At 42.0% G+C, this 27,291-nt stretch overlaps 2 protein-coding genes and 3 long non-coding RNA genes across 6 annotated transcripts in view; 3 read left to right on the forward strand and 2 right to left on the reverse strand.

Annotated features, from left to right (window-relative positions):
- Positions 1–5,878, forward strand: part of LOC118672212 — a 6,598-nt gene extending 720 nt beyond the window's left edge. The window contains exons 2-3 of the long non-coding RNA XR_004973012.1: positions 1,985–2,139; positions 5,386–5,878. This is a non-coding gene — a long non-coding RNA (uncharacterized LOC118672212). The remainder of the gene's footprint in view (positions 1–1,984; positions 2,140–5,385) is intronic.
- A 2,925-nt stretch (positions 5,879–8,803) lies between these two features.
- Positions 8,804–11,855, reverse strand: LOC118671780. The gene is made up of 2 exons (XR_004972861.1): positions 11,399–11,855; positions 8,804–9,963 (listed from the first exon to the last, which is right to left on the reverse strand). It is a non-coding gene; the product is annotated as an uncharacterized LOC118671780 (long non-coding RNA).
- On the forward strand, positions 11,627–16,763 carry TEFM (transcription elongation factor, mitochondrial). The gene is made up of 4 exons (XM_036340576.1): positions 11,627–11,713; positions 12,445–12,908; positions 14,977–15,126; positions 15,948–16,763. Exons 1-4 carry the CDS (start codon positions 11,683–11,685, stop codon positions 16,383–16,385), a joined length of 1,083 nt encoding a protein of 360 aa, XP_036196469.1. The 5' UTR covers positions 11,627–11,682; the 3' UTR covers positions 16,386–16,763.
- A 2,916-nt stretch (positions 16,764–19,679) lies between these two features.
- ATAD5 (ATPase family AAA domain containing 5) overlaps positions 19,680–27,291 on the reverse strand; it is a 40,882-nt gene continuing 33,270 nt past the window's right edge. The window contains exons 19-23 of one of the 2 annotated variants that reach the window (XM_036340575.1): positions 26,326–26,506; positions 23,865–24,046; positions 22,080–22,936; positions 21,476–21,634; positions 19,680–21,370 (exon numbers count right to left, since the gene is read on the reverse strand). In XM_036340575.1, the coding sequence (XP_036196468.1) occupies positions 21,292–21,370; positions 21,476–21,634; positions 22,080–22,936; positions 23,865–24,046; positions 26,326–26,506 (1,458 nt within the window). In that variant the 3' untranslated portion in view covers positions 19,680–21,291. The remainder of the gene's footprint in view (positions 21,371–21,475; positions 21,635–22,079; positions 22,937–23,864; positions 24,047–26,325; positions 26,507–27,291) is intronic. The other variant, XR_004972859.1, reaches the window with a different exon arrangement.
- LOC118671779 lies at positions 21,538–26,383 on the forward strand. Its single transcript, XR_004972860.1, has 3 exons — positions 21,538–21,636; positions 25,745–25,877; positions 26,316–26,383. It is a non-coding gene; the product is annotated as an uncharacterized LOC118671779 (long non-coding RNA).

Genomic DNA, 27,291 nt, shown 5'->3' on the forward strand with positions numbered 1-27,291 from the left:
CCCCGACGTCCCGCTCCTCCCTCGGCGCGGTGTCTCCGGGCTCCGCGGGCTCCGCTGCCGCCGCCGCGGGACCAGGCGAGGAGGGAGCCCCGCGCGGGGCTTGGAGTCCCACTGGCTCCAGATCAAATCCTGGCCGCCACCTGCTAGCTAGGCCCACCTAGTCCACTCCTCTGCGCCTCCGTGCCCACCTCCGGAGACGGGAAATAAAGGCATGAGCCGTCTGGGGGCTCCTTGGAAAGTCAAACAGGATCTAACTTCCGTTAAAGCGTCTGCAGATGCGGACTGTACATCTACTTGCAGGTGTTCTCAACCTGTGGGTCGCGACCCCGTTGGGGGTCAACGACCCTTTCACAGGGGTCGCCTAAGACCATCGGAAAACACATATATAATTACATATTGTTTTTGTGATTAATCACTATGCTTTAATTATGTTCAATTTGTAACAATGAAATTGGGGGTCACCACAACATGAGGAACTGTATTAAAGGGTCGCAGCATTAGGAAGGTTGAGAACCACTGACTTAGAGCTTTAGAGGCCTGCAAAGGCCACCTCCTCAAGGAAGCCCTCCCTGATTCCTGGCCTCGAGGAATCCCTCCGAAGGAGGCCTCCTAGAACACAAACACCGTTCTAGAGCTTTTCCATCCCTTTGGGCCCGAGCACCTTCTGTCTGCCTTGCATCAGTGACTCGTATATTTATGTAAACCCTCCTCCCTCTGACAACCACTCACGCCTGATAGTCTGCTGTCAGTAGTTTTATTTCTGCATCTCACACAGCTCCTGGAAATAGTACCTACATACTATTTTTAGAAGTCCAATAAATAGTTGCATGATCACCAGGAAGTGTGGTTTCAGAAGTATGGTGTGTGTTTTTAATGATTGAGAGAGAGATAAGGAGAGGGGAGAGAGGAGAGGGAGAGGGAGAAGGAGAGGGAGAGAGAGAAGAGGAACACCGATGGGTTGTCTCCCACACATACCCTGACTCAGGATCAAACCCACCACCCTGGCGCATCTGGACGAGGCTCCAACTAACTGAGCTACTCGGCCAGGGCCCCCTGAACAGCTGTATTTGTGAAGTGTGGGCAGGGCCTAGGTGGCCTTGAATGTGGGCTTTTTATTAATCCCTGGTCCCCTCCCACATCCTGTCACTCTTTGACATCATCCTCAGGGACCCACGGGCTTCTGTCTGGAAAGACACACACTGCACACCCTTGCCATCTCCCCTGTAGGTGGACACCCACCTGCCGTCCACATGTGGCTTAGCAACTGATGTGGTAGCTGACACACCTGCGTGCACATGCCAGTCGGTGCAATGGGAGGAATCCAGGCTTTTGAGTCTTGGCTCCATCACTCACTGTATGGCCCTGGGCAAGTGCCTTCACTTTTCTGAGCCTCCGACTCCAAACCTGTCAAGTGAGGATTGCAAGATCTGCTTCACAGGGTCATCCAGATGTGCCAGGACAGGGCACACAAAGCCCTCAGAACATGGTGGCTCCCTGCTGCCCTGCCCCTCTGGTCCGCTCGTGGATCGGCATCTGGAATGCTCTGTGTCATTTCTCATCTTCCAGAGGGTGGGGGAAGTCAAGCTCCAGGCCCTGGGAAAGGGGAGTCTTGACAGGGGGTCTGGGGGTGGGTGTCTAGCCCAGGAGCAGCTCCAGAGGAAGCAGTGAGAGCCCCGCGGGTCAGAGGGCACGGGACTGTTTACCAAACAGGCCGAAGGATGATTCATTTCCGCTGCTCAGATGAAAAAGGGGACAGAAATAAATCTCCCAGGAGAAAGATGGGAAAGGCATTCTAAGGTATGAAGGGTGGGGGAGGAGGGACGTAGGGGGCAATGAGGGGACAGGCCGAGGACACCACTTCTCAGCTGCTAAACACCGGGGCAAACTGAGGCTGGTGGGGGTTCCTGGACACCCCAGCCCGCCAGGGTCCATGCACTGTGTCCCACTGAGCTGCTGCTCTCTTCTTGGACCCTGAGTCTCACAGCCCCCTCCCCGGATGTCAACCCCCGGGAAAATGGAGCATCTCCCTCATGCCAAGGAGCCAGAGACGGAGAGGCGCCTTTCGTTTCCCCTTCTCCAGTCCTTAATTCCAAGCCTTACGGTGGAGTTTCAGGCATCCTCAGCGTAAAGCAGGAAAAGGTACTACTGTTCGGTTTCTTTCTTTCCTTCTTTCTTACTCTGTGTTTTACAGAGTTTCACACCATTTATTTTTATTTTTTTACATTTTTATTGATTTCAGAGAGGAATGGAGAGGGAGAGAGAGATAGAAACATCAATGATGAGAGGGAATCATTGGTCAGCTGCCTCCTGCACGGCCCCCACCACTGGGGATCAAGCCTGCAACCCAGGCACGTGCCCTTGACCAAATTTTGAACCTGGGACCCTTCAGGCCACCGGCTGATGCTCTATCCACTGAGCCAAACCAGCCAGGGCAGAGTTTCACCATTTAATAACAAGTTCCAGGAGAGCCAGCTGTGTGAGAACAGCATGGTGTCCTCAGAGGAGTTAAATTACCGGCATCAGAAAGCAAATAAGGGCTGGACCAGGGACCTACATCCCGAACTCCTAATGTGGCCTCCGTCGGCCCCAGGTTATGTCCCCAACCCCACAGGACAAGCCTGCTCTCCCTTCAGTCCTCCCATTCCTGGATTGTTTTTTGGTATTATTTCTTTTATTTTTTAAATTGATTTTGAGGGAGAGAGAGAGAAAGAGAAACATCAATTTGTTGTTCCACTTATTTATGCATTCATTGGCTGCCTCTTGTATATGCTCTGACCGGGTATCGAACCTCCAACCTTGGTATATCAGGCACCCAGCCAGAACCGGCTTTTTTTCTTTTCTTTTTTTTTTTTTTCATTTTAAAAAGTATTTTGGTAAAATTTCTATAACATAAAATTGGCCACTTTTAAGTGTACAATCCAGTGGCATTAATTACATTCACAATTTTGTGCAACCATCACCACTATTTCCAAACATTAATATATATATATATATATATAATTGATTTCAGAGAGGAAGGGAGAGGGAGAGAGAAACATCAATGATGAGAGAGAATCATTGATTGGCAGCCTCCTGCATGCCCTACACTGAGTATCGAGCCCACAACCCGGGCATGTACCCTGACCGGCAATCAAACTGTGACCTCCTAGTTCATGGGTCAACGCTCAACCACTGAGCCACGCCAGCCAGGCCCGAAACTTTTTTTTATCACCACAAAGAGAAACTCTGTAACCCACTTGCCGGGTAGCTCCGTGGGATAGAGCATCATCCCAACATGCCAAGGTTGTGGGTTAAATCCCCAGTCAGGGCACATACAAGAAACAACCTTCACTGTATCAATTAGTGGAGCAACAAGCTGATGTTGCTCTCTCTCTAAAAATCAATCAATTAAAAAAAAAGCTGAGCTCAGCCCTGTGTTCCGGAACCAGAAGCTGCTGCTGAGGGAGGAGCGCTGAGCACGGGGCCAAAGGCTGTTGTGACTGGGACGGGGGCCAGGGCTTGAGGGGAGAGGTGGACAGAGGCAGCCTCGCTCCTGGGCTCAGTGCATTCGGCAGCTGCTGGGGTGAGGGGGCAGTGGGCCCTGGGACAGAGTGTCCTCTCTCAGTGAAGTTCCCAGGATCCCTCAGAGGACAAACATCCAGCCCTGCTCTCGGGATCGCCGTCTGTCTGTGCAAGGAGCCCAGCTGAGGCAGGGCTGGAGGAAAGCCTTCAGTCACATTCCCAGCCCTGGACCGAGCCCAAGATCCCCAGGGACTAGACCACAACCCCTTTGAAAATTTAAATAATTTTGTCTAATAGTTTCCGAATTTTAAAATAAACACACATAATTAAACACTGCCCACAGTGATGGCCACCTTTATTCAGGGATTGCTGTATGTCAGGCCCCTTACATACATTATTCCATTTAATCTTAAATACAACCCTGAAGTACAGACTATTTTATGCCCATTTTACAGATGAGGCAACTGAGACCCTGAGAGAGAATTTTAGTAAATTTGTCCAAGGTTACCCAACTGAGATGATGTTCCAGCGGGGATGCAAATCCACATTTGCCTTGGGCTCTTTTCATCAGTGTATACGGTTGAACAGTCTGAAGTTGGCTTACAAAAACAGTAATGGCAACGACATGCAGTTCAACCTACTATTATGCTTTTAATAATCTCACCATCAATTTTCACGAACATTCTCATGAACTTCCTTCTGGTCTTTTTTTTAAATTTACTTATATATTAGTATATATTAGTGTATATATATATATATATATATATATATATATATATATATATATGGAGGTTTTTGTTTTTGTTTTTTTTTGAGAGAGAGAGAGAGAAATATCGGTGGAAGAGAAACATTTACCCGCTGCCTCCTGCACGCTCCCTACTGGGGATTGAGTCCAAAACCCGGGCATGAGCCCTGACTGGGAATCTAACAGGTGACCTCTCGGTGCATGGGACAAGGCTCAACCAGCAGAGAGCCACACCGGCCAGGGCCCTTCTGGTCTTTTATACATCTTTTTATCTGATTGGGACCATATTTTTCATATAATTTTATATCTTGTTGTTTTTTTTACTTTCTTTACATATCAATCTGTTTTATGTTGTCTCAATTATATTATTATACTAGCAGATGCTTCATGACAATTTGAATGGCTATGTAACATTGCATGAGAATGTACTTTTCCTTGTTGGACCATTTGGTCACATTTGCGTCCCATGACAGCCCTGGTGCAGCTCACCCTCAGGTGGAGGAGACAGAAAACGAACAGAGAAACAAATATGCCTCCATACACATGGTATTAGAGTCGTAAATGCTACAGAGGAAAATGGAATAAGGGGATAGAGAGGGATGGAAGGTGCTATTTTAATAGGGAGGTCAAAGAAGCCCTCTCTGCACCTGAAGGGGAGTGGAGTTTGCCACCCCAAAATATGCCTCTTTGGGATATTATGTTAAGGTAATGTTAATCATTATCTTAATGTAAAAATTAAGTTATTTTTAAGGCACAGAAGACTCCACTGCCTAAAGGAATTGAGAGGGCCTGCCCAGGAAGGGAGCCCCCAGCACGGAGAACTCTGGTTTAAGGAGAACTAGGCCTGACCTGGCAAGTCCCATTAGATCAAAGTCCTCTCTGTGTCCTGCAGTTTAAATGAAAGACATTTGCTTACCAAGCATTTGCTTTCCATCTTCATGTGAATTGCCTTCCTCCCCTTTGAAATCTCATACCACAACCCCCCTTTTCTCCTTAGCTCAAGATGGCATAGAAACCTTAACTGCCCACTTTGTCCCTGGACCCCACGGTTTTATGGAACCCCTGCACGTTCATATGTAATTAAATTTGGTGATTTTCTTCCATTAATCTGCTTTATGTTGTTTTAATTATTTGACCAGCCAGAAGACCAAGGAAGAGGAAAAGAGAAAATTTCCCCTCCCCCACCCACTGAAGCAAAGATTTGAAGGAAGAGTTCCAGCCAAACAGGCACCAATCTGAAAGAAAAGTGTCCCAAGAAAAGGGAACTGCAAGTGCAAAGGCCCTGGGGTGGTAACATGCTTTGGGTATGCTTTGTCCCCCTCCTTTGAGCACAGAGCTGTCCAACTCCTTATCGTTGTACCTTGCTCTCCTACTTCAGCTCCCTCCTCCTCTGCACCACCCTTCTGCCCAGCCCCCATGGGTCTGTCAAACTCCCGCCTGCATGCCCAGATTCAAATGTTATTTCTTACAGCTTGTCCTTATTGCCCCTCACCTATGTTCTCACAATGTTCATATTTCTATTATGATAATCATCACATTGTAATATGATTTTTTTAAATCTGTTTTGGCCTGGCTGGTGTGGCTCAATGGTTGGGCATCAACCTATGAACCAGGAGGTCACGGTTCAATTTCCAGTCAGGGCACATGCCCAGGTTACGGGCTTGATCACTAGTGTGGGGCGTGCAGGAGCCAATCAATGATTCTCTCTCATTATTGATGTTTCTTTCTCTCTCCCCCTCTCCCTTCCTCTCTGAAATCAATAAAAAAAAAAAATCTTTTTAATCTGTTTCATTCCAGTTGGCAGTGATCTCGTTAAGAGCAGATTGTCACATTCATCTTTGTACTGTTGGTGCAAGGAATGGGCCTGAAAAATGTCGCGTATCCCATGTATGTGCCATGCCCAGGACAGGCAAATCCATAGAGACAGGCAGCAGATTAGTGGTTGCCCAGGGCTGGGGGAGGGAGCCTGGAGAGTGACTGCTAAATGGTACAGGTTTCCTTTTAGGGTGTTGAAATTTTCTCAAAACAAGATAGTGCTGATCGCTGCACAACACTGTGAATGTACTAAATGCCAACGAATGAATATACTTTAAAAGGGCTAACATGGTGTATTCTGTTATGTGAGTTTTGCCACATTAAAAACAATTTTGGGCCGAAACCGGTTTGGCTCAGTGGATAGAGCGTCGGTCTGTGGACTGAAAGGTCCCAGGTTCGATTCCGGTCAAGGGCATGTACCTGGGTTGCGGGCACATCCCCAGTAGGAGGTGTGCAGGAGGCAGCTGATCGATGTTTCTCTCTTGTCGATGTTTCTAACTCTCTATCTCTCTCCCTTCCTCTCTGTAAAAAATCAATAAAATATATTTAAAAATACAAAACAATTTTGGTTGAAATGAGGATTTGAGAGCCTCATTACACAGGCAGCCCAACGTATGGGAGCTTGCGTTCTGAATAAAACACAACCCAACAGAGATCTACATAGTTGAAAAGTCCAGTTGTGAAATGTCTTGGATAGAAACACAAGATGACGAAGTATTTACATTTTATATCATTAGGTGAAGCACTCAGTAACGTCAGTCACAGAGGTTTAGTCACAACCACAACGGAAGGGATTAGGGTGACATCTGTTGGAAGTTTGATTTGAACATTAGGGTGCTACCCTATTGAACTAGAGTTTTTTGTATTTTTTAATCCTCACCTGAGGATATTTTTTTCCATTGATTTTCAGGGAGAAGAGAGGAGGAGGGGGGAGAGAGAGAGAGAGAGAGAGAGAAGCATCAGTGTGAGATAGACACATTGACTGGTTGCTTCCCAAACTCAAGGCACATGCCCTTGACTGGAATGGAACCCACAACCCTTCAGTCCCAGCCGACGCTCTAACCACTGAGCAAACAGCCAGGCTATAGTTAATGCTTTTATGTCAAGTTTTAGAAATGTTTGACTAGGTCAAGGTCATGAAGTTGTGGAGCACGAGTTTTCAATGTTTATCCCAAACAAAAATTAACCTTTCGGATGTAATATATGTAATCATTAATTTATTTTTTCCAACAAACACTTAGTGAACCTCCCAACGTGCTGGGTGTTGTAGGGGATATAATTCGCCCTGTCTCCCTCATGCACTGTGCACTCTGAGGGGTCTGGAGAGGCTCGGAGAGGTGACATCCCTTGCCCCAGTTCACACCGTTAGCACTCCGAAGCTGGAACACAGGCTTAGAACACAGAGCAACCCAAACCACTGGGCTTCTCTGTCTCCAGCGGGGATGTTGAGACACCAGGAATGGATTTTTTTAAAAATATATTCTGCCGAAGCCGGTTTGGCTCAGTGGATAGAGCGTCGGCCTGCGGACTGAAGGGTCCCGGGTTCGATTCCGGTCAGGGGCATGTACCTGGGTTGCGGGCACATCCCCAGTGGGAGATGTGCAGGAGGCGGCTGATCGATGTTTCTCTCTCATCGATGTTTCTAACTTTCTATCTCTCTCCCTTCCTCTCTGTGAAAAATCAATAAAATATATTTAAAAAATAAATAAATGCCGAAACCGGTTTGGCTCAGTGGATAGAGCATCGGCCTGCGGACTGAGGGGTCCCGGGTTCGATTCCGGTCAAGGGCATGTACCTGGGTTGCGGGCATATCCCCAGTGGGGGATGTGCAGGAGGCAGCAGATCGATGTTTCTCTCTCATCGATGTTTCTAACTCTCTATATCTCTCCCTTCCTCTCTGTAAAAAATCAATAAAATATATTAAAAAAAAAAATAAAATAAAATAAAATAAATAAATAAATAAAATAAAATATATTCTAGTTGGTAGCTTCCAAATCACTTTGGGGGAAATGTATAGTTAAACACAGGGACAAAGACATGTAGTCAAAAGCAAAACAAGACAAAAAGCCCTACAGTTCAAGACAATACGTATTATGAGGAATATAATGAGGGGAAAGGATGCTTCTGGCTTTGAAGACGGGGAGGCTTCTCCGGGCAGGAGGTACCCTTGTTAGCACTTAAAACGTGAGCAGAATTCAGACCATTTTGAGGAGAGAGCATTTCAGGGTAAAGGACCAGCAGGTGCCAAGTGACAGAGGTGAGATGGTGTGGAATTCGAATCCTCCACTCACCCCCAATACTGCTGCTCTGAGTTCTCTCCCTCACGCACTGTGCTTTTCCCACACTACCCCTCTCCCTGGCTCATCCCACACATTTCTCTTTCAAATACATTTTCATTGATTTTAGAGACAAAGGGAGAGGGAGAGATAGAAACATCAATGATGAGAATCATCGATCGGCAGCCTCTTATGCGGCCCCTACCGGGGATCGAGACTGCAACCTGGGCATGAGTCCTGACCGAGAATCAAACCATGACCTCCTGGTTCATAAGTGGACGCTCAACCATCTGAGCCACACGGGTCGGGCGCACATTTTTATGGAATGAAGTGCCATCTCTATGTGCTGATGAACTCCAAATCTATACCCAGCACTGTCTTCTCCTTTAGTTTCAGACTTACACCTCTATCTACTAGACATCTCCCACCTGATGTCTTGCAAAAATGGATGTGTAGTTTTTTAAAAAAAAAAATCACGAAATAGAAAATATCAAAGTGCATCATATGTGTAAACCCAAGTTTAATAAAGCAGTTGTTTCCCATGTACACTATGGTCAAAAACCTTTAAAAAACACAGTAAGTAGATGACAAGCTAGACATAATGACAAAAGGAGTGGGAGGAGCAGGGGCGTATGCATGTGAGCAACAAAACCAGGGAAGTGAGAAGGAGCTGGTTTCTGGGGAAGATGACGACTTTCATTTTGAACACAGATTCTGGTTTACAGTAAGTCAGGCACAGTGGTTGCCTCTTTCCCTACCACTTCCAGCCTCTGGTCAAAGTAATTCTGAATGAATGCTCCAGGGAGCGAGGGTTTCCCCGCAAGCTCATTAATAATTGGCTCCCCAGCCCTAGCTGGTTTAGCTCAGTGGACAGAGCGCTAGCCTACAGGCTGAAGCAAATCACTGGGCTCCTCTGGGTTCAATTCCGGTCAAGGGCACATGCTCGGGTTGCAGGCTTAAACCCCAGCCGGGGGCGTGCAGGAGGCCGCTGATCAATGCTTCTCTCATCTTTGATGTTTCTATCTCTCTCCCTTCCCCTTCCTCTCTGAAATCAATAAAAATATATATTTAAAAATAATAATTGGCTCCCCAGAAGAGATAATGCTTTAATGAGGAACTAACATTTATTGAACCCTTATTATAAGTCATGTTCTCTACATCCAGTTTCTAACTAGACATCCTCTTAGTAGAAATGAGAGGCAGATACCACTACGTCCATTTCACAAATGAGGAAGCTGAGGCTCGGAGAGGATGAGAATCTCAGGTTGTGCAGGTAGCAAGTGACTTGTTGCACCCTGAGAGCGGACCACATCGCCTCTGAAAGCATCCATCACCAGGCTCCTTCTGGCCTCAGGCATTTGTCTCCCGTGGCTGCTGTAACAAATTACCACAAACCTGGTGGCTTAAAACAACAGAAATTTATTCTCTCACAGCTCTGGAGGCTGGAAGTCTGAAGTACAGGTGTTGGCAGGGTCGGTTCCTTCTGAGAGTGAATCCGTTCCACGCCTCTCTCCCAGCTTGTGCTGGCTATCCTTGGCCTTCCGTGGTTTGTATGTGCATCACTTCAATTTTTGGCTCCATCTTCACATGGCACTCATCTTCTTCTTTTTTTTTCTTTTTTTAATTCTCACCCGAGGATATTTTTCCATTGATTTTTAGAGAGAGGGGAAGAGAGAGGGAAAGACAGAGAGAAATATCGATGTGAGAGAAACGCACCGATGGGTTGCCTCCTGCACCAGCCCAGACCAGGGCCTGGGCCCAGGAGGAGCCTGCAACCCAGATACGTGGCCGTACCCTTGACCGAATTCGAACCCGGGACCCTTCGGTCCACAGGTCAACAGTATATCCACTGAGCCCAACGGGTTAGGGCTGATCTTCTTATAAGGACAGCAGTCATATTGAATTAGCCAGCCCCCACCCACACCCCAGTGTGACCTCTTTTTTAAGTTTAACTAATTACATCTGCAATGACCCTATTTGGAAATGAGGTCATATTCTGAGGAGTCAGACTTCCTCATCTCTTTTTTGAGGGATACAATTCAACGCCTAATACCTCATTCCGCAGTATAAGCCCTGGAGTTAAAAGAAAACTATTTCCTATTGATTTGGAGGCTTTAGCACAAAAAGTTTACTTTATTTCTTGTTAGAGTCCTAAGTTCCCCAGAAACCGGCTGGCTTTGTAGAATTCCCATGGGTACTCCTTACGAACACTTACAATCCCTCCCATCCCCACGGCCCCCTGGACACTATCCACCCCGCACTGCCGTCTGGTAAAAACACAAGTGCACCAGCTTTGCCTCCAAAAGCCACCTTCCTCCTGACGTCCCTGTTTTTCACAAAACTAGCTAAACTAGCGTTTCTCAACCTGTGGGTCACCTAAGACCATCGGAAAACACATATATAATTACATATTGTTTTTGTGACTAATCACTATGCTTTAATTATGTTCAATTTGTAACAGTGAAATTGGGGGTCACCACAACATGAGGAACTGTATTCAAGGGTCGCGGCAGTAGGAAGGTTGAGAACCACTGTAGTCTCCCCATTTCCTAGAAAGAATCCTTGCCATTCTCCTTCTATCTCCCAAGTTCAGTTCCTAGGGTTGCCAGTCCCTGGGGAAGGAAGACACACTGGCTCCCCAGCTCCTCCCCTGCTCCGGCCCCCTCACCTCATCCAGCCTCACCGTCCACCTACGGCCGGTTCTCTAGAGTCTAGAGCTGTTCCAGTGATGGCGAACCTACGACACGCGTGTCAGAGGTGACACGCAAACTCATTTTTTTGGTTGATTTTTCTGTTAAATGGCATTTAAATATATAAAATAAATATCAAAAATATAAGTCTTTGTTTTACTATGGTTGCAAATATCAAAAAATGTCTATATGTGACACGGCACCAGAGTTAAGTTAGGGTTTTTCAAAACGCTGACACGCCGAGCTCAAAAGGTTCGCCATCGACAGACACCTCCAGTCCGACGGCACGAACACCTCGGCGGCTCCGGGTACCTGGTGGCGCCCCCCCCCCCCCCCCCCCCCCCCCCACTCAAGCACATTCGGCGCCTCACCCGCTTCCTTCCTCCCCTCCACGTTCCCGGAGGCAGTGGAGTAAGTCTGCGGACCACCCAGGGCTCGGGATCGCGGCGCGGAGCTCCTCCGGGCACTCACCTCGCGGCGCAGCCCAGCCGCGGCCCCCCCACCGCTCCGGGCTCCACACCTGGGCGGGCCCGGAACGCCGCTGCGGCCAGAATCGTTCTGCGGAAAGGCCGGGCTCTTTTGGGGGATGCACACAGGAACCGGAAGTCAGTGGAGGAGGACTGAACGGTGGGGACGTACTCGTTTGACTCGGAAAATGAACGTCCCTAGTGTCCTCATGGCGGGAGGTAGGGTCCCTGCAGCACTGGGTTCGCTTCCCGTCCGCCCCGAGTCCCAGACCCAGGTCTCCTCTTGGAAGCCCCGCTGAGCCGACGGCGCGATCGAGCTCCTCTGGGTTACGGGTCCACGAGCGGCTCCTTCCCCGACTGGGTGGCGGGCGGGGGGCGGAGTCTCAGCCGCTTGCTCGCCCCTGGCTGCATGGCTCTCCTGTGGCTGCGGTGTCAGTGGCTTCCCATTGGTTTACAGACGTCTTCCTTACGCGGGTTTCCCTCCGCCTGCAGACCCGTAAGCATGGTAGGAATCTTGGGAAGTGTGCAGAAGAAAATAAAAACCGCTCTTCTATCTACCACTCCGCTAAAACATTTTAATTTTACAAAATGGAGGGAAAATAAATGTCCATAACAAGAGAGGTTAATTACAAAGAGATTCCTCTAAAGTTACAAATGTCAAAAATGTGAAGCAGTCGAAATTATTGTTTTAAACCCATGCTTCTTGATGGGCATAAAATAAGATTTCTAGGTTGTAAAGCTTAGGACATAGCCATAAAAATCAGAAGCTATCTCGTGAGTAAAAACAACAAAAAGCCCTGTTGCTTAGTTATATGTAGATACGGTTTTTAAACAACTTATTTTAATAATGATTCTCCAGGAGAACTTAAGATGGTCCACTGGTTCTTAAATTATGGGAAAGTCTAGGTCTAGAACATCCCAACTCACATTTTGCTAAATTTTCCTTGTAGGGAGGTGGAGATTTTTTCCAGTACCATTAGGATGGTCCTCGTTCCAAGCCCTGCATAATTCCTGCTGTCGGAAAAAATCCACCGCATCCAAGAAAAGTATTCCCGACGTTGCTTTTTGTGACAAAACGACAAAGGAGTCTGGGAAGGCACTTGACAAGCTCTTCTCTTCGGAACAACAGGCTTCCATATTGCATGTGTTGAATACAGCATCTAATAATGAACTCGAAGCTTTCAAATTACTTCGTGGAAGAAAGTCCCTCAATCTTGTAGAGCACAGAAAAAAGTTTGGGCCATTCCAGAATTTGGAGAGTGTAATGAATGTGCCCTTGTTCCAGTATAAAACTACCGTACAGATTTGTAACTCCATTCTTTGTCCAGAGACTGAAGTGAAAAAGAAAAAGTCACAGGAAAACCGGCTCTTAAAAAAGCTCCTCAAACCAGAAATAGAAAGAGAGAGACTTAAGGTATACATACCCTTTTTTATTCATGTCGATTATACTGTCTAAATATTTGAGAACCTACTGTGCAAAGAACTATTCTGGGCACTAAGGGCTCTCAGGCAGCTTATAATTCAGTTGGGTTCAGGGATACATATATTAATAGATAACCCACTATACAAAATAGTATGTGATCGATACCAAAGAATGAGATATACAAATAGTACGTGAGCCATTCCTTCAGAGGAGAGAACTGTGGGCTGTAACTGTTGGGGAAAGTTTACTGGGAGAACTCAACTTGTATCTTTGAGGGAGAGAATTAGGCTAGTGGGAAGAGGAGGGCAAAACAGCGATGTAGAAGTAGGTCTGTGCAAAGTTTATTTAAAAGGGATGTTGAGATATCTGGCTGTATCTGACAGTTATGTTGGGAGTAATCAGAAATTAGGATGCAAAGATGAGCTATGCCAAAGAGTGACTCTCGAACGTCTTTCCAGCAGCATTTAAAGTTATTTTCTTCCCCCTTTAAAAGAAATAAAAATAAAAATGTTTTTTGTTGATTTTAGAGAGTGAGAGAGAGAGAGAGAAACATCACTTGGCTTCCTCATGCACGCCCCCTACTGGGGATCAGCCCACAACCCAGGCATGTGCCCTGACCGGAATCGAACCAGCGACCTTTTGGTGTATGGGACAATGCTCAACCAACTGAGCCACACCAGCCAGACAGAAGGCCTGTATTTTGTAGCTTTTTGGGCTTCCAACATATTTTGCCTTTATTTATTTTGTAATCCTCACCAAATTATTTTGCCTTTCATGCTTATTTACCCATTCTTTAGCAGTAAAAGGGAGATGACTATAGAATTACAAAATGTTCCTGCTTATCTCTGTATCTGTAGATCATGTTAATGTATATTGTCTGTATAACTAAAGGAGCCATGTGGGAGTGAGGTGAAGCCCAGACTTGGCACAGAGCTAAATCCATACATCCGGTTATCTGTTACACATGCCCTCTTCGAAGGCAACCTGAACTCAATACATTAAAAAGCTCATCTCCCCCAACCTTCCCAAGTTGACCCACCTCCTAAGATCATCTTGATTAATGATGCCAGATAGTTACTGCAATACAGTTGCAGTTATCCTAGGCCCCTTGATCATCCCACATAACGATTTTACTCCCGTTATCTCTGATCTCTTTCTTGTCCTCATTGTCACTGTCTTAGGTTCTTAATACTTTGTCATATAACAGGTACCTAACACAAATCCCTACCTCTAGTCTATCTCTTCTGGTCCATCTTCCACACAGCTGTCCCTGATCCTTCTGAAATGTAAATCTGTTACTCCTGAATGGTATATGCTTTGCTGGTTCTCTGTGGCTCTCAGAATAAAGCAAGTTCCTTTTTTTTTTTTTTTTTAAATATTTTATTGATTTTTACAGAGAGAAAGGGAGAGAGATAGAGAGTTAGAAACATCGATGAGAGAGACACATCGATCAGCTGCCTCCTGCACACTCCCTGCTGGGGATGTGCCCACAACCAAGGTACATGCCCTTGACCGGAATCGAACCTGGGACCCTTCAGTCCGCAGGCTGACGCTCTATCCACTGAGCCAAACCGGCTACGGCGCAAGTTACTTTTTGCAGAAATCTGTGTTCCCCTCTGCCCTTTTCCCACTTGTACTCTTTAATCCACTTGCTGAGCCTGAGGTGTCAAACTTTTTAAGTGGACATCTGGGTGAGATAACTTCCTGCTTACCATTTTACTCGTTCTCCTAGTCCTCCAGTAAGTCTTTCCTGACCATTTCTTTTCTCTACAGTGTAAATATTGTTATGGCATTTCTTACCATGTACGGCTGTGTTCCTGGTTCCCCAGCCTCTAGCAGTCCCCAGCAACATTTGAATGCCTACTTTGAGCTATGTCCTGAGAACTGACTGCTACTAGTTACCTTTTAATTACTCCTGCATGTCTTTCACAATTCTCAGTTTATAAACCATAAATGTATTTCTATTACATTAACTAATTTGGCTTTCTGAGTCTGTCACTTAAATTTTGTATCTGTTAAAATGTTTACACTTGCAATGAAACCAGCCTTTTTGTTTTAGGCAGTTAACAGTATCGTATCCATTGTTTTTGGTACTCGGAGAATTGCCTGGGCTCACCTTGATCGCAAATTGGCAGTGCTGGACTGGCAGCATAAAGAATGTTGCCAGTTGGTGAAAGGAACATACACATCATCTGTCTATTTAGAAGAGGTAAGACAGTAACACCTCCAAATTCCTACCTGCTAAAGATCCTTGAATAGTTTAATCTACTGGTCCTGAAAAGAATCTAATAAAATAGTAAGGAGAGATTTTCTTTTGGTACTTGTTACTCACCCATTCCAATTATGTTTTCCGTCATCGATTTTTTTTTTTAATTTAATATTTTTTTAAAATTTAATTTCTTCATTTATTGCAAGAAATGTCTATGTATCAAAGGCAGATACTGAAAAAAAAAACAATGCTAAAGTTGATTCTAAATGTTATAGAATTTCATCACTATATTCGGAAAGCTTATTTTTAAATACTAACTTTGTCTCATTTGAGTCTTTGAAAGTTTGTGAGATGGGCAGTAATTATCATCCTAATTGAAAACTGTAATACACCATTGAAAACTGTTTCGATCAAACACCTGATGCAGTCAGTCAGTTGTAAGGGGATTGATTTTAGGCTAATTTCTAACCCTATGCTTTACTGTAGAACTTGTTACAAGGTTAATAAAACAGTTTTAACTTGTCTAATCTTAAAGTCAATATAGATTTTAGAAATTACAAGCCCATTTTACAGAAGAGGAAAGTAGTACTTAGGACTAAATGGTTTGTCTTAGCTTATCTGGTGCCCGATAGAACCATTACCAGAATTTTGCTGTTCTGATTCTCCCATAAAATGCTTTTTCAATTACTTCAAAATTGTCAGTAGCAAAATAATGTAAGTTATGTAATTTTATTTTTAAAATAGAAGTGGGACAGAGGGGACCCAGACAATAAAATGTACTGATTTACTTCTACTCACTTATTTTATTTTGTTCTTTAAAGATTTCTCCGGTCATTTCAAAGATGCCCAAAGCTGACTTCTATGTTCTGGAAAAAACAGGACTTTCCCTTCAGAACTCAACTCTGTTTCCTATACTGCTACACTTGCATATCATGGAAGCCATGCTGTATGCCTTATTAAACACAACTTTTGCCCAGTGTGGCCAGCATCAGGTGCTGAGCATGAATCGAAATGCAGTGGGGAAGCACTTTCAGCTGATGCTGGGTGACAGCCGCACTAGTGGAAAAGAACTAGTGAAGCAGTTCCTCTTAGACGCTGTGTTGAAGGAGGAGCCGCGGGTATTCTTCCCGTCAGATAAGATAGTCCACTACAGGCACATGTTTTCAGCTACTGACCAATACAGAATAGAAGAGTTATATGATTCATTATTACAAGCTGTTGCCTTCTATGAATTGGCAGTGTTTGACACTGAACCTTAAAATTCTGATCACTAACATATGATCTGCTCTGTTATATTTATTAGCTTTAAAGTTGTAAAAAAACACACAAAAGTTTTGACATCCATGTTAATGGAAAAGAAAACATGGTTTGAGTGTATTTAATGTTTAAAGTCAGATTTTTGGCTATTGGATGGTTTATACAATAAGCCAAGGCCAAGTCCATAAATATCTTTGTGAGATTTTCTACCTTTTAGGTTTAAGTGTTAAACAGTAAGATATTTCCTAAGCAGTCTAAATAAGAAACAAAGTTATCTTCCTTTAAAAGCAAATATCATCTATTAAAGAATTTTCTGAAAAAGGGAATGAATTTTTCCGGGTGGTGCTCATCGTGGGAATAAAGCTAAATATAATTGATAACACAACTTGTGGAATCCTCTTCTTATTCTGTAAATAGAACGTGGTTTGATGCACAACCTCCAAAAGGTGATTTTCATCAGCTCAATCTCTCAAGCCCAGAATAAACAAGCTTTGTCTAATAGGCTCACTATCTTACTTTGAAATCTTTTAGTTAACGGACCATCTTTTCTTAAAAGTAGCACTTTTTCCACATCTCTCCATTTTCCATTTTATCTGCCTTAGTTCAGACCGTCATTATATCTCACTTGTACTGAACCCAACTCTCTGATGTCAAAGCATTCAGCGTTCCTTTAATCTAAAAGTGAAATATACTTTTTGGGGAAAATTCAAATAATCATAAATATCCTATCTAATAAAAGAGAAACATGGTAATTAGCCATACCTCCGCTACTCTTCCCATTGGCTAATCAGGGTGATATGCAAATTAACTGCCAGCCAAGATGGCGGCCAGCAGCCAGGTAGCTTGAAGTGAACATGAAGCTTGCTTGCTTCAGTGACGGAAGACTCCAACATTCCCCACCTGCCTTGCTGGCCTCTGAGCTTGCAGTTTGAAACATTGTTACAAATACAGAAGCTAAACAAAACCCCAGAAACCTGCTTTCAGCCAGCTGGGATCTCAGAGCTGGAGTTGAAACAGTGTTTCAATTATAGAACCCAAACAAACCAGATACCTACTTTCAGCAGCAGAGGCCTAAGAGCTGGAGCCAAGCCTCAAAGCTAAAGCTGGCCCTGAATAAAAAAAGAAAAAGAAAAAATGGAGCGGTTGGGAGCTTCACTCAGCCGCCAGCCTGAAAACAGCCCTCAGCCCCTCACCCAGACTGGCCAGGCACCCAAGTGGGGACCCCCACCCTGAAGGGGGTGTGACCAGCTACAAACAGCCATCATCCCCTCATCCAGGCTGGCCAGGCACCCCAGTGGGGACCCCCACCCTGATCCAGGACACCCTTCAGGGCAAACCAGCTGGCCCCCACCCGTGCACCAGGCCTCTATCCTATATAGTAAAAGGGTAATATGCCTCCCAGCACCGGGATCAGCGGAGCCGCGAGGCCTCCCAGCACCAGGATCAGCGTGACAGGGGGCAGCGCCCAAACCCCCTGATCGCCCTGCAGCTCTGTGTGTGACAGGGGGCGGGGCCACAACCTCCCTATCCGCCCTGCTCTGTTCCTGACAGGGGAAGGCGCCCAACCCCCTGATCAGCCCTGCTCTGTGCCTGATAGGGGGGAGCTCCCCAACCCCCTGATCGCCCTGTGGTTCTGTGTGTGAGAGGCTGCGGTGCCCCAACCCCCTGATCGGCCCTACCCTGAGCGTGACTGAGGGTGGCATTGCAACCTCCTGATCCGCCTTCCTCTGTGCATGATGGGGCGGCGCCCCAACTCCCCAATCAGCCCTGCTCTGAGCCCGACCAGGGGCTGTACTTAGGGATTGGGCCTGCCCTCTGCCACCCGGGAGCGGGCCTAAGCCAGCAGGTCATTATCTCCTGAGGGGTTCCAGACTGCGCAAGGACACAGGCCGGGCTGAGGGGACCCCTCCTCCCCCCCGAGTGCACAAATTTTTGTGCACCGGGCCTCTAGTGTGTATATATATATATAAAAGCCTAAGCAACTGTTCAACTGGTAGCTATGATGCACATTGACCACCAGGGGGCAGACGCTCAATGCACAGATATGGAAACATGGAACAGACAGATGAATCTCAGAGGGAAGCGGGGAGGGCGGGAAGAGATTAACCAAAGATTTTATATACATACTAGGGGCCTGGTGCATGGATTTGTGCATTGGTGCAGGCCAGGCCAACGGACCCCACCAATGAATGAACTTGTGCACCGGGCCTCTAGTGTAAAATAAATGGAAGTCCTCTCAGCACCTCATAACTCCTTAGGAGTTTGGTATACACTCTAGATTTGTTGCTATGCCTGTGTAAACCTCTACACATAGTATATGGTTGTATACATAAACATATCCATCTTGGGAAATATTATTGATATCTCAAACTATTCATGTCTGAAACTATTCTCTTTCCTCCAGATCATCTCCTTTGCTACCGTTTTATACTTTGCTAAATGGCCTCACCGTCCATTCAGTTGTTTATGCCAGACATGTGGTATTCTACTTCCCACATATTTCTAGAAATAGCTGTAAGTGAAAATGTGACTGTTTTAGACATTTATAAACTAGGATATGAAGTATTGAAAAGTACTCAAAATTTGCTTATTTTTATCACAAAAATGAGTTTAAATCTAACAGGAATTTATCACCTTTAAGAATTGAAAAATATTTCCCCAAATCATGTTAAACCTAAAAAGAAAAAAGAGATCGCTTCTCGGCCTTTTGGCTAAGATCAAGTGTAAAAAGAAAAAAGATATTAAAAATTCTAGCCAGGCCAGTGTGACTCCGTGATTGGATATCGACCCATCAACCAAGAGGTCACAAGTTTAATTGCTGTCAGGGCACATGCCCAGGTTGCCAGCTCAATCCCCAGCAGGGGGTGTGCAGGAGGCAGCCCATTGATGCGATTTCTCTCATCGGTGCTTCTATCTCTATTCCTCTCCCTCTTTCTAAAAACCAATTAAAAAAAAACATTTTAAAAATTCTATGGATTTATTTTACTTTGGTTCCTCAATTATAATTATCAGAATTTTCTAATAATAAAACACCAAAAATTAACAGGTAAGTAAGAGCTCTATAGGTAGTGAACTCTTGTATTCAGTAGAAAAAAATCCATATACTTTTTAAAAAATGCCTCAGGCAGATCTTAGTCTCTTATACAGGACTGAACCTGTGTAAGTTATAGCCTACAGCCAAACCTATACAGTATCTAATATTTACTCAGGTGATTATATCTGGAACTCCTATGTAAATACTGGATAAAGCCTTTTAGCTTTAGCCTTTAAATCAATGTTATCAATACAAGAAAAAGTAGGTTAAATAAAAACGCTTTAATACACATTTAAAGCAGGTATACATAAGATATTTTCAACTGTGCAAAATTAGGATCCTTATCTTTTGAGGAGAAAATGTAATTCACCAGATAATGTAACTGAATATTAAGCTAATTAATACAAACAATTGAAATAGGAAATTATTTTCAGGTATACCTGGTTATATAATTGCAAAAATTATTTAAAGTGAACTGTGGAATTTTTAAATCTTGTAATTAAAAATACATATTTCCTCCAAAAACATAACCTTCAGTGGAAATGGTTATTATATAGAAATCCTATAGTAGAATCCTTTGGTTTTTTTGTTTTGTTTTGTTTTTTAATTCTTACCCAAGGGTGTGGTTTTATTGATTTTACTGGGGTGTTTTTTTTTTAAAGTATATTTTTATTGATTTTCAGAGAGGAAGGGACAGGGAGATAGAAAAACATTGGTATGAGAGTGAAACACTGATCGTTTGCCTCCACATGTGCCCAGGCTGAGGATAGAATCCATGATCTTTTGGTGTGTGGGACTGAAGCTCCAACCAACTAGGCCATACTGGCCAGGGCTGTTAAATAGCATTAAGTCTTGAATGAAGTAGATATATTAACATCATTAATATCTATGAAATAAAACACAAACTATACAAAAATACAAAAAAATATACAAGGTAATTGATTTGACTTGGCAAAATATACAAAATATCACATGTACGGTTGCTAAAAAACATTAATGAAAACTTGAATTCATAATCTTGATTCCGCTTTGTCAACATTCAGTATTCAATGGTGAAATATGCTGGAGTACACCAAAAATAAAGTCAGGAAGCTCTTACTTTTTGTTGTTAATCCTCACCCAGGATATTTTTTCCCATTGATTTTTAGAAAGAATGGGAGGAGAGGGAGACAGACACACAGAGAGAGAAACATTGGTGAGAGAGACACACCGATTGGTTGCCTACCACATGCGCACCAACTGGGGTCGGGGATTGAACCTACAACCCAGGTAAGTGCATTTGATGGGGAATCGAAGCCATGGCCCTTTGGTATGCAGGCTGACCCTGAGCAGGAAGATCTTTTATTTTATTTTTATTTTATTTTTGTGGGGGGGGAGATTTTACTTTTTGAAAAATGAAACAATTTCCTTCTTAGGAAGTTTTCTTATGCATCATACGTATATGTAATATTGTATTCTAGATTGCATAAATTTATTTAAGAGATTCATATTTACAACTTGACAGAGTACTCACACTTGGTTGGAGAGAGCTGAATTAAAGGTACCAGGAAAGGGAAAAGTTATGGAGTAGTGTAGCATTGAACCCTCTTTAGAAATATCTTAGTGAACTCTAGCTCCTAGAAACAGCTCAGTTACATACATAAATACTCCAACAAAGCTAAATCAGATAATACAAAAATTTTTTAAAATACCACATCATAAATACAAAATGCAACTCAAATTTTTTCATTTTAAATATTTGCGCACTAATAAAAATATACAAATATTCTGTTTTAAATGTACATTAAGAGATGTAAACTTCCACAAAAATCAATATAAAAATGTATCTTAAGGACCACACAATAATCTGTACAAGGCACTGTTAATGTGGAATATTAAGGGAAGTCAGCTGCCAAAGTGTTCACAGTCTCTTTTGCAATGTTAAGGTGAATTCCTTCAAGATAGTGGAGGAACCTGTCAAAATTACACAGAAAAATAATTTAATATTAATATTTCCATCAGGTGAGAATATGAATCTTGAAATAGCTATATAAAATGTTATTTCTATAGATCCTTTACCTTCTTTTACTTTTTCCTTGTTCTTTTAGCTTCTCAGTCCTACAAATGTTTCGAAGAGTTGGCAAGTATTCAATTATACTAGCTTGTCTATTACCCAGGTTGAGAAGAGATCGGCTAGAAAATACACTTTTAATGACTGCTATCCTCTTCCAAGCACAGCTGTAAGTTAAAAGTAACCCATTACTTTTTATGTTTAATGCCCCCAAAAATGCAACAATCCCAAACACAATCAGCTTTTGGTCTGCTTGTCCCTGTTTCTGATCTAGACTGGATTAACTGGATTCCAGATTAATTTTCTGTATCATTTTCAACCCATCAACCACTCCCATACTGAACCATCTGTGATGGCTACCTGTTTCCTGCCACAGCAAATCAAAAACCCTTTCTCTATCACTCAAAGAATCTCCTCAATCTAGCCCACTCTAATCTCTCATTTTTCTTCCCAGTATTCAGACTGATCTCCTTCACTCTCATTAGAAGTTATATCATTAATATCAAGGGCTTATTATGATCAATAAAGCCCAGCATTTCAAAATTGGTAAGAACCTAACAATTTCCCCTTTACCCTTTTTCTACTGAAATGTAAAAAAAATTAAAGACTTACTCTAAATTAGCCGAGGACTGACTAAAGTACACATTGGTGCGCTTTTGTGAAACAGATAAAGTAAGGTCTTTCATTGGATCTCTGCCTAATTTCTTGCAAGAATTCAAAGTTTCCAATGCTTTTGAAATAGTAGAAGAACACTTAGTAAAACTGAGAGCTTCTACTGCTGCCTTTAATTCTCCAGAGCTTTGAGAAGTCCATCCATCACTGTTTTCAAGACTAAACTCATCACAAAGTCCACTTTTAACCTTTCCATTTGTCCAACTGAAGTCATGTTTACCAAGTTCCTTTTGTTCCCTTACATCAGTTAAAAGGGCATCTAAGAAGGACATGTTATCCATGAACTCAGCGAGAGAATTTAAACAGTGAGAAACGAGGGCAGAACATTTTTTTTCTGCTGGTGTTTTAGGAAGATGAGGATTAGATTCAAGGTTAGAAGCTAAACATTTGTTTAGTTTCTTTGTCTCTGAATTGCTTTCTTTGGCTTTGCTTTCTTCTGAACTTGAGGAAGAAGATTCAGGGTGAAGGCAAAGAAATTCATCAGAGAAGTCCAAGTTCGTGTCAAATAAGTCACTATCATCTAGAATTACCATTTTTTTCTTATGTTTCTTTTTTTGCGACTTTTTCAATGGCTTCTCTCCAGAATGTTTCCTGGCAAGACATTTCATATTTTTTGTTGCTGCACTGGTGTCCATACTTACTGATGAACCACAAAGCTTTTCTGTTTCTGGAATTATATCAATCGGTAATGGTAGGATGAACTCAAGATTGCTATATAAGAAATCTACATTCCGCATTTGGAATTCTGTAAGAATCTGGATGAGCTTATGCCATTCTTCTTTTGTTCTGATTTTGTGCTGAGAAACAATTTTGAGTAAAGAAATGTTATAACAATACACATTTAAACATTTTTCTACCCATATGAATATGTCATCTGTCTTCTATCTTCAAAGAAGTCATTACCCCTCATAATTTATTAACCTACACAGTCCCTTAATTCATCAAAATAGTATTACGAATCTAAAAACTTAGACTATTAATTTGAAGAATTAAATTCTTTAATATTCAGTATATACCCCAATTCAATAATTAGCTCATTTGTTTAAAAAATACTTCTCTAGCCCAACTGGTGTGGCTCAGTGGTTGAGCGTCGACCTATGAACCAAGAGGTCACGATTCGATTCCCAGTCAAGGCACATCCCCAGGTTGCAGGAGGCAGCCAATCAATGATTGTCTCTCATCATTGTTGTTTCTCTCTCTCGCTCCCTTTCCCTTCCTCTCTAAAATCAATAAAAATCTTTAAAAAAAATTCTCTAAAATTTTTAATCTGAACTATCTGTAAGTTCTCTTCTCAATACTATAATAAGCATTTAGAGCAATGCAAATGCATCATTTGTCAGAGTTCGAATGTGTTAAAATCTGAAGCCTATAAAAAGTATGAGCAGCCAAAACCGGTTTGGCTCAGTGGATGGAGCATCGGCTTGCGGACTGGGGGGTCCCGGGTTCGATTCCGGTCAAGGGCATGTACCTGGGTTGCAGGCACATCCCCAGTGGGGGATGTGCAGGAGGCAGCTGATCGATGTTTCTCTCTCATTGATGTTTCTAGCTCTCTGTCTCTCTCCCTTCCTCTCTGTGAAAAATCAATAAAATATATTTAAAAAAAAAAAAAAAGTATGAGCAAATTTAAGTTAATCTCTAGATTCAAAAGATAGGAGTGTTGAAAAGATGAAAGAAACATAAATTTAACATTCAAATTTAATATTCCAAACTAGACATTGAAAATACCTTTAAAAATGAAAATAAATCTTCAGAAGGGGATAAAATGTTCTTAAGGCCAAACAAGGTCTCAACACAGCCAGTGTCACATTTGGGAAGGTCTGTAGGACTCCTTTTAGCATTTTTAGGGTTATTTTTGGAATTACGACGATCTTCAGAGCGAATAAGTTGTACATTTCTGCCGTTTCCTCCTTCAAAGTGAATAAAAGAAAGTCTTACCTATCCACATTATAAACAAATTATATCAAACAATTATTTAAAATCTAAGATCCTTTGGCAGCTCTTGATCCTATACACGCCATTTTGTTCTTCTCCACACATTTATTTAATTCACAAAGAGTGCAATGCAGCCCAGCTGGCGTGCCTCAGTGGTTGAGCATCAACCTATGAACCAGGAGGACATGGTTTGATTCCCAGTCAGGGCACATGCCCGGGTTGCAGGCTCGATCCCCTGTGTGGGCATTCAGGAGGCAGCAGATCGATAATTCTCTCTCATCATTGATGTTTCTATCTCTCTCTCCCTCTCCTTTCCTCTCTGAAATCAATTAAAAAATATATTTTTTAAAAAGTACAATACAAACATTATTTTTATCATACATAGGTTAAGTGAGATGGTGGCGATGGGCTTACAAAACAATCCTACAGGGAAAAAGTGCAAAGACTAGTAACAGACAAGTCACAGAAGAATACAAATATCTAATAAACTCATAAAACCATGTGCAACTGCCCTAAGTGACTATGGAAGTGCAAATTAAGATGTTCATTTTTTCACCTTTAAATTGGCAAATTAAAATGACTGATAACTGCCCAGCCAGTGTGGCTTAGTGGTTGAGTGTCAACCTATGAACCAGGAGGTCACGGTTTGATTCCTGTTCAGGGCACATACTCAGGTTGTGGGCTCGTTCCCCAGTGTGGGGAGTGCAGGAGGCAGCTAATCAATGATTCTCTCTCATCACTGATGTTTCTGTCTCTCTCTCTTTCCTTTCCTTCCTCTCTGAAATCAATAAAACTATGCTAAAAAATAAATTAAAAATAAATAAATAAAATGACTGATAACCTAGTTCAGTTAAAGGTACACATAAAAGAGCCATCATATATTCATTGTGGAACGTAAACTCATATATAAATGTAAAATGTATAGCCTTTGGCCCAGAAACCACACTTCTAGAATTCTCTCCAACAGAAGTACTCACAGACATACTCAAGGATATGTGTATAAAGATATCCACTGCATACTTTAACAACACACTGAAGATAACTTAAATGTCTCTAAATAGGTAATGGTTAATTAAATTATGTTATATCCAAACAATTATGGAATAGCATGCAGCTGTGAAAAATGGGGTAGAACTGTACTGACAAATTGCTGAGTGAAAAGCAAACTGTTTAACAATATATATAGTATTGGTTAATTTTGCTAAATAAGTAGGTAGCAATATTTGTGCATAAAGGTCTAACAGTGGCTACCTTTAAGAAGTTCTTTTATTTTTTATTTTACATAAAAGTTTGAATTTCCAATGAGTGTGTATTTTTATAGAAATTAAATACATATAAGATCTTCCAGAAAAGAAAAAATGCCATACTTAATTCATGTCTTCTAAAGTCTTGGTATAACATTTTATATCCAGTAGTATGCTGGCAGTTAACTAATTTTTTTAATAACAGGTTATTTACCACGTCTTATTTTTCATATTTACTTACAAGTAAATTATGTTGAATTAAATGTTTGTCTACTTTAAAAATATATATATATACATATATATATATATATATATACATATATATATATTAAAATTTTGAACAAATCAAAGAAAAAATATTGACACGGGATTAATATTTCAGAACGTCACCCTGATTTCATTTAAATATTTGTGTATTTTCCTGAGCAGAATCTGTAACTACATAACTGTGACTATGGAGCATGGAAACCACGAACTATGAACTTCTTCAGGAAAGGAACATGTCTTATTCATGGAAACACAGGATCTAGCATGGAGAACATGTATCTGTAACTTGAATTAGGTAATGATGACTAAAGATCAATAATAAAATAAAGCATTTCTGAAATGATAAAGTTCTTAGGCAAGATAGAATTACAGACTAGCGAGAAGCTAAAAGGGACCTTACAACATGGCCACATAAAAATAATTTATATATGTGGAAAAAATCACCAATATTTTTTAAAAAGTAATAAAAATAAATTGTTCAATAATATAATTCTATTTGTTTATTAAAAAACGTTTATAAAGGTAGAAGTAACAATCTCTTCTAGGTTAGTTTAATTTTATTTACCCACATTTAATGTTCATAAAACTTTTCATCAACAAAGTTGACATATGTATGTATTTTTAAGATTAATGTGATACCTGGATGCTCTAAATTTTTATAATCTTTCAAATATTTTGGTATAGAATATATTTTAACATAGGGTCCCATTTCAGAATTTTCTTTTTATAACAGATCAACTTACGACAAAGAGATAATGGCCTTTCTTCTAAAAATCCACCTCCACTTCTAATCCAAAATTGTAAGTAAAGGATACTTTTCCTAATATCACAAGTATTTGCAGTTAACAATGTTACAAAGTCTTTTACATCAGTTCTAAAATTCTCAGTTAAGCAGATTGTCTGTAGGTAGCTGGCAACATTTAGCTGAGAGAAAAAGGAAATAAATATGGTCAATTGCAGAGTTAATAGAAATACATGAATACATGTCTTTTAAAAAGTAAGACAAATTTTGCTGAAATTCACATATTAAGCATTTATTGAGAATAAAATGAACTGGACTCAAGGTTCAGTTAGATTCCCAGTCAAGGGCATGTACCTGGGTTACGGGTTTGCCCCCCACCCCAGTTGGGGCATGTGCGGGAGGCAACCAATCAAAAATAGTGTGTCTCTGCCCTAGCTGGTTTGGCTGGGTGGATAGAGTGTCAGCCTGCAAACTGAAGGGTCCTGAGTTCGATCCCAGTCAAGGGCATGTACCTCAGTTGCAGGCTCAATGTGGGAAGCAACCAATCGATGTGTCTCTCTCACATCAATCTTTCTCTCTCTCTCTCCTCCCTCCATTCCTTCCACTCTGTCTCTGAAAAGCAATGGAAAAAATATCCTTGGGTGAGGATTAACAAATAAATAAATAAAATTTTAAAAATAAATAAAACCATGAGATACCAATATATAATTATTACTATGGATAAAATAAAATAATTGGGTAATTCTGGTGATTATGCAAAATACATTGCTGGTGGGAATGAAAATCATTGGAAAACTTCAGAAAACAATTTATCAGGCTCTTATAATGTTAATTCGACCAATGATTCCACCTTTAAGTACTTAAGTAAAAAATAAAAAAGGAAATATATGTCCAGAATAATGTAATTATTCATAGCAGCTTTATTTATAATAGTTTAGCTGTAAACAACCCAAATGTCTATCAATAG

Source organism: Myotis myotis, unplaced genomic scaffold (assembly GCF_014108235.1).
Source record: "Myotis myotis isolate mMyoMyo1 unplaced genomic scaffold, mMyoMyo1.p scaffold_m19_p_17, whole genome shotgun sequence".
NCBI lineage: Eukaryota > Metazoa > Chordata > Mammalia > Chiroptera > Vespertilionidae > Myotis > Myotis myotis.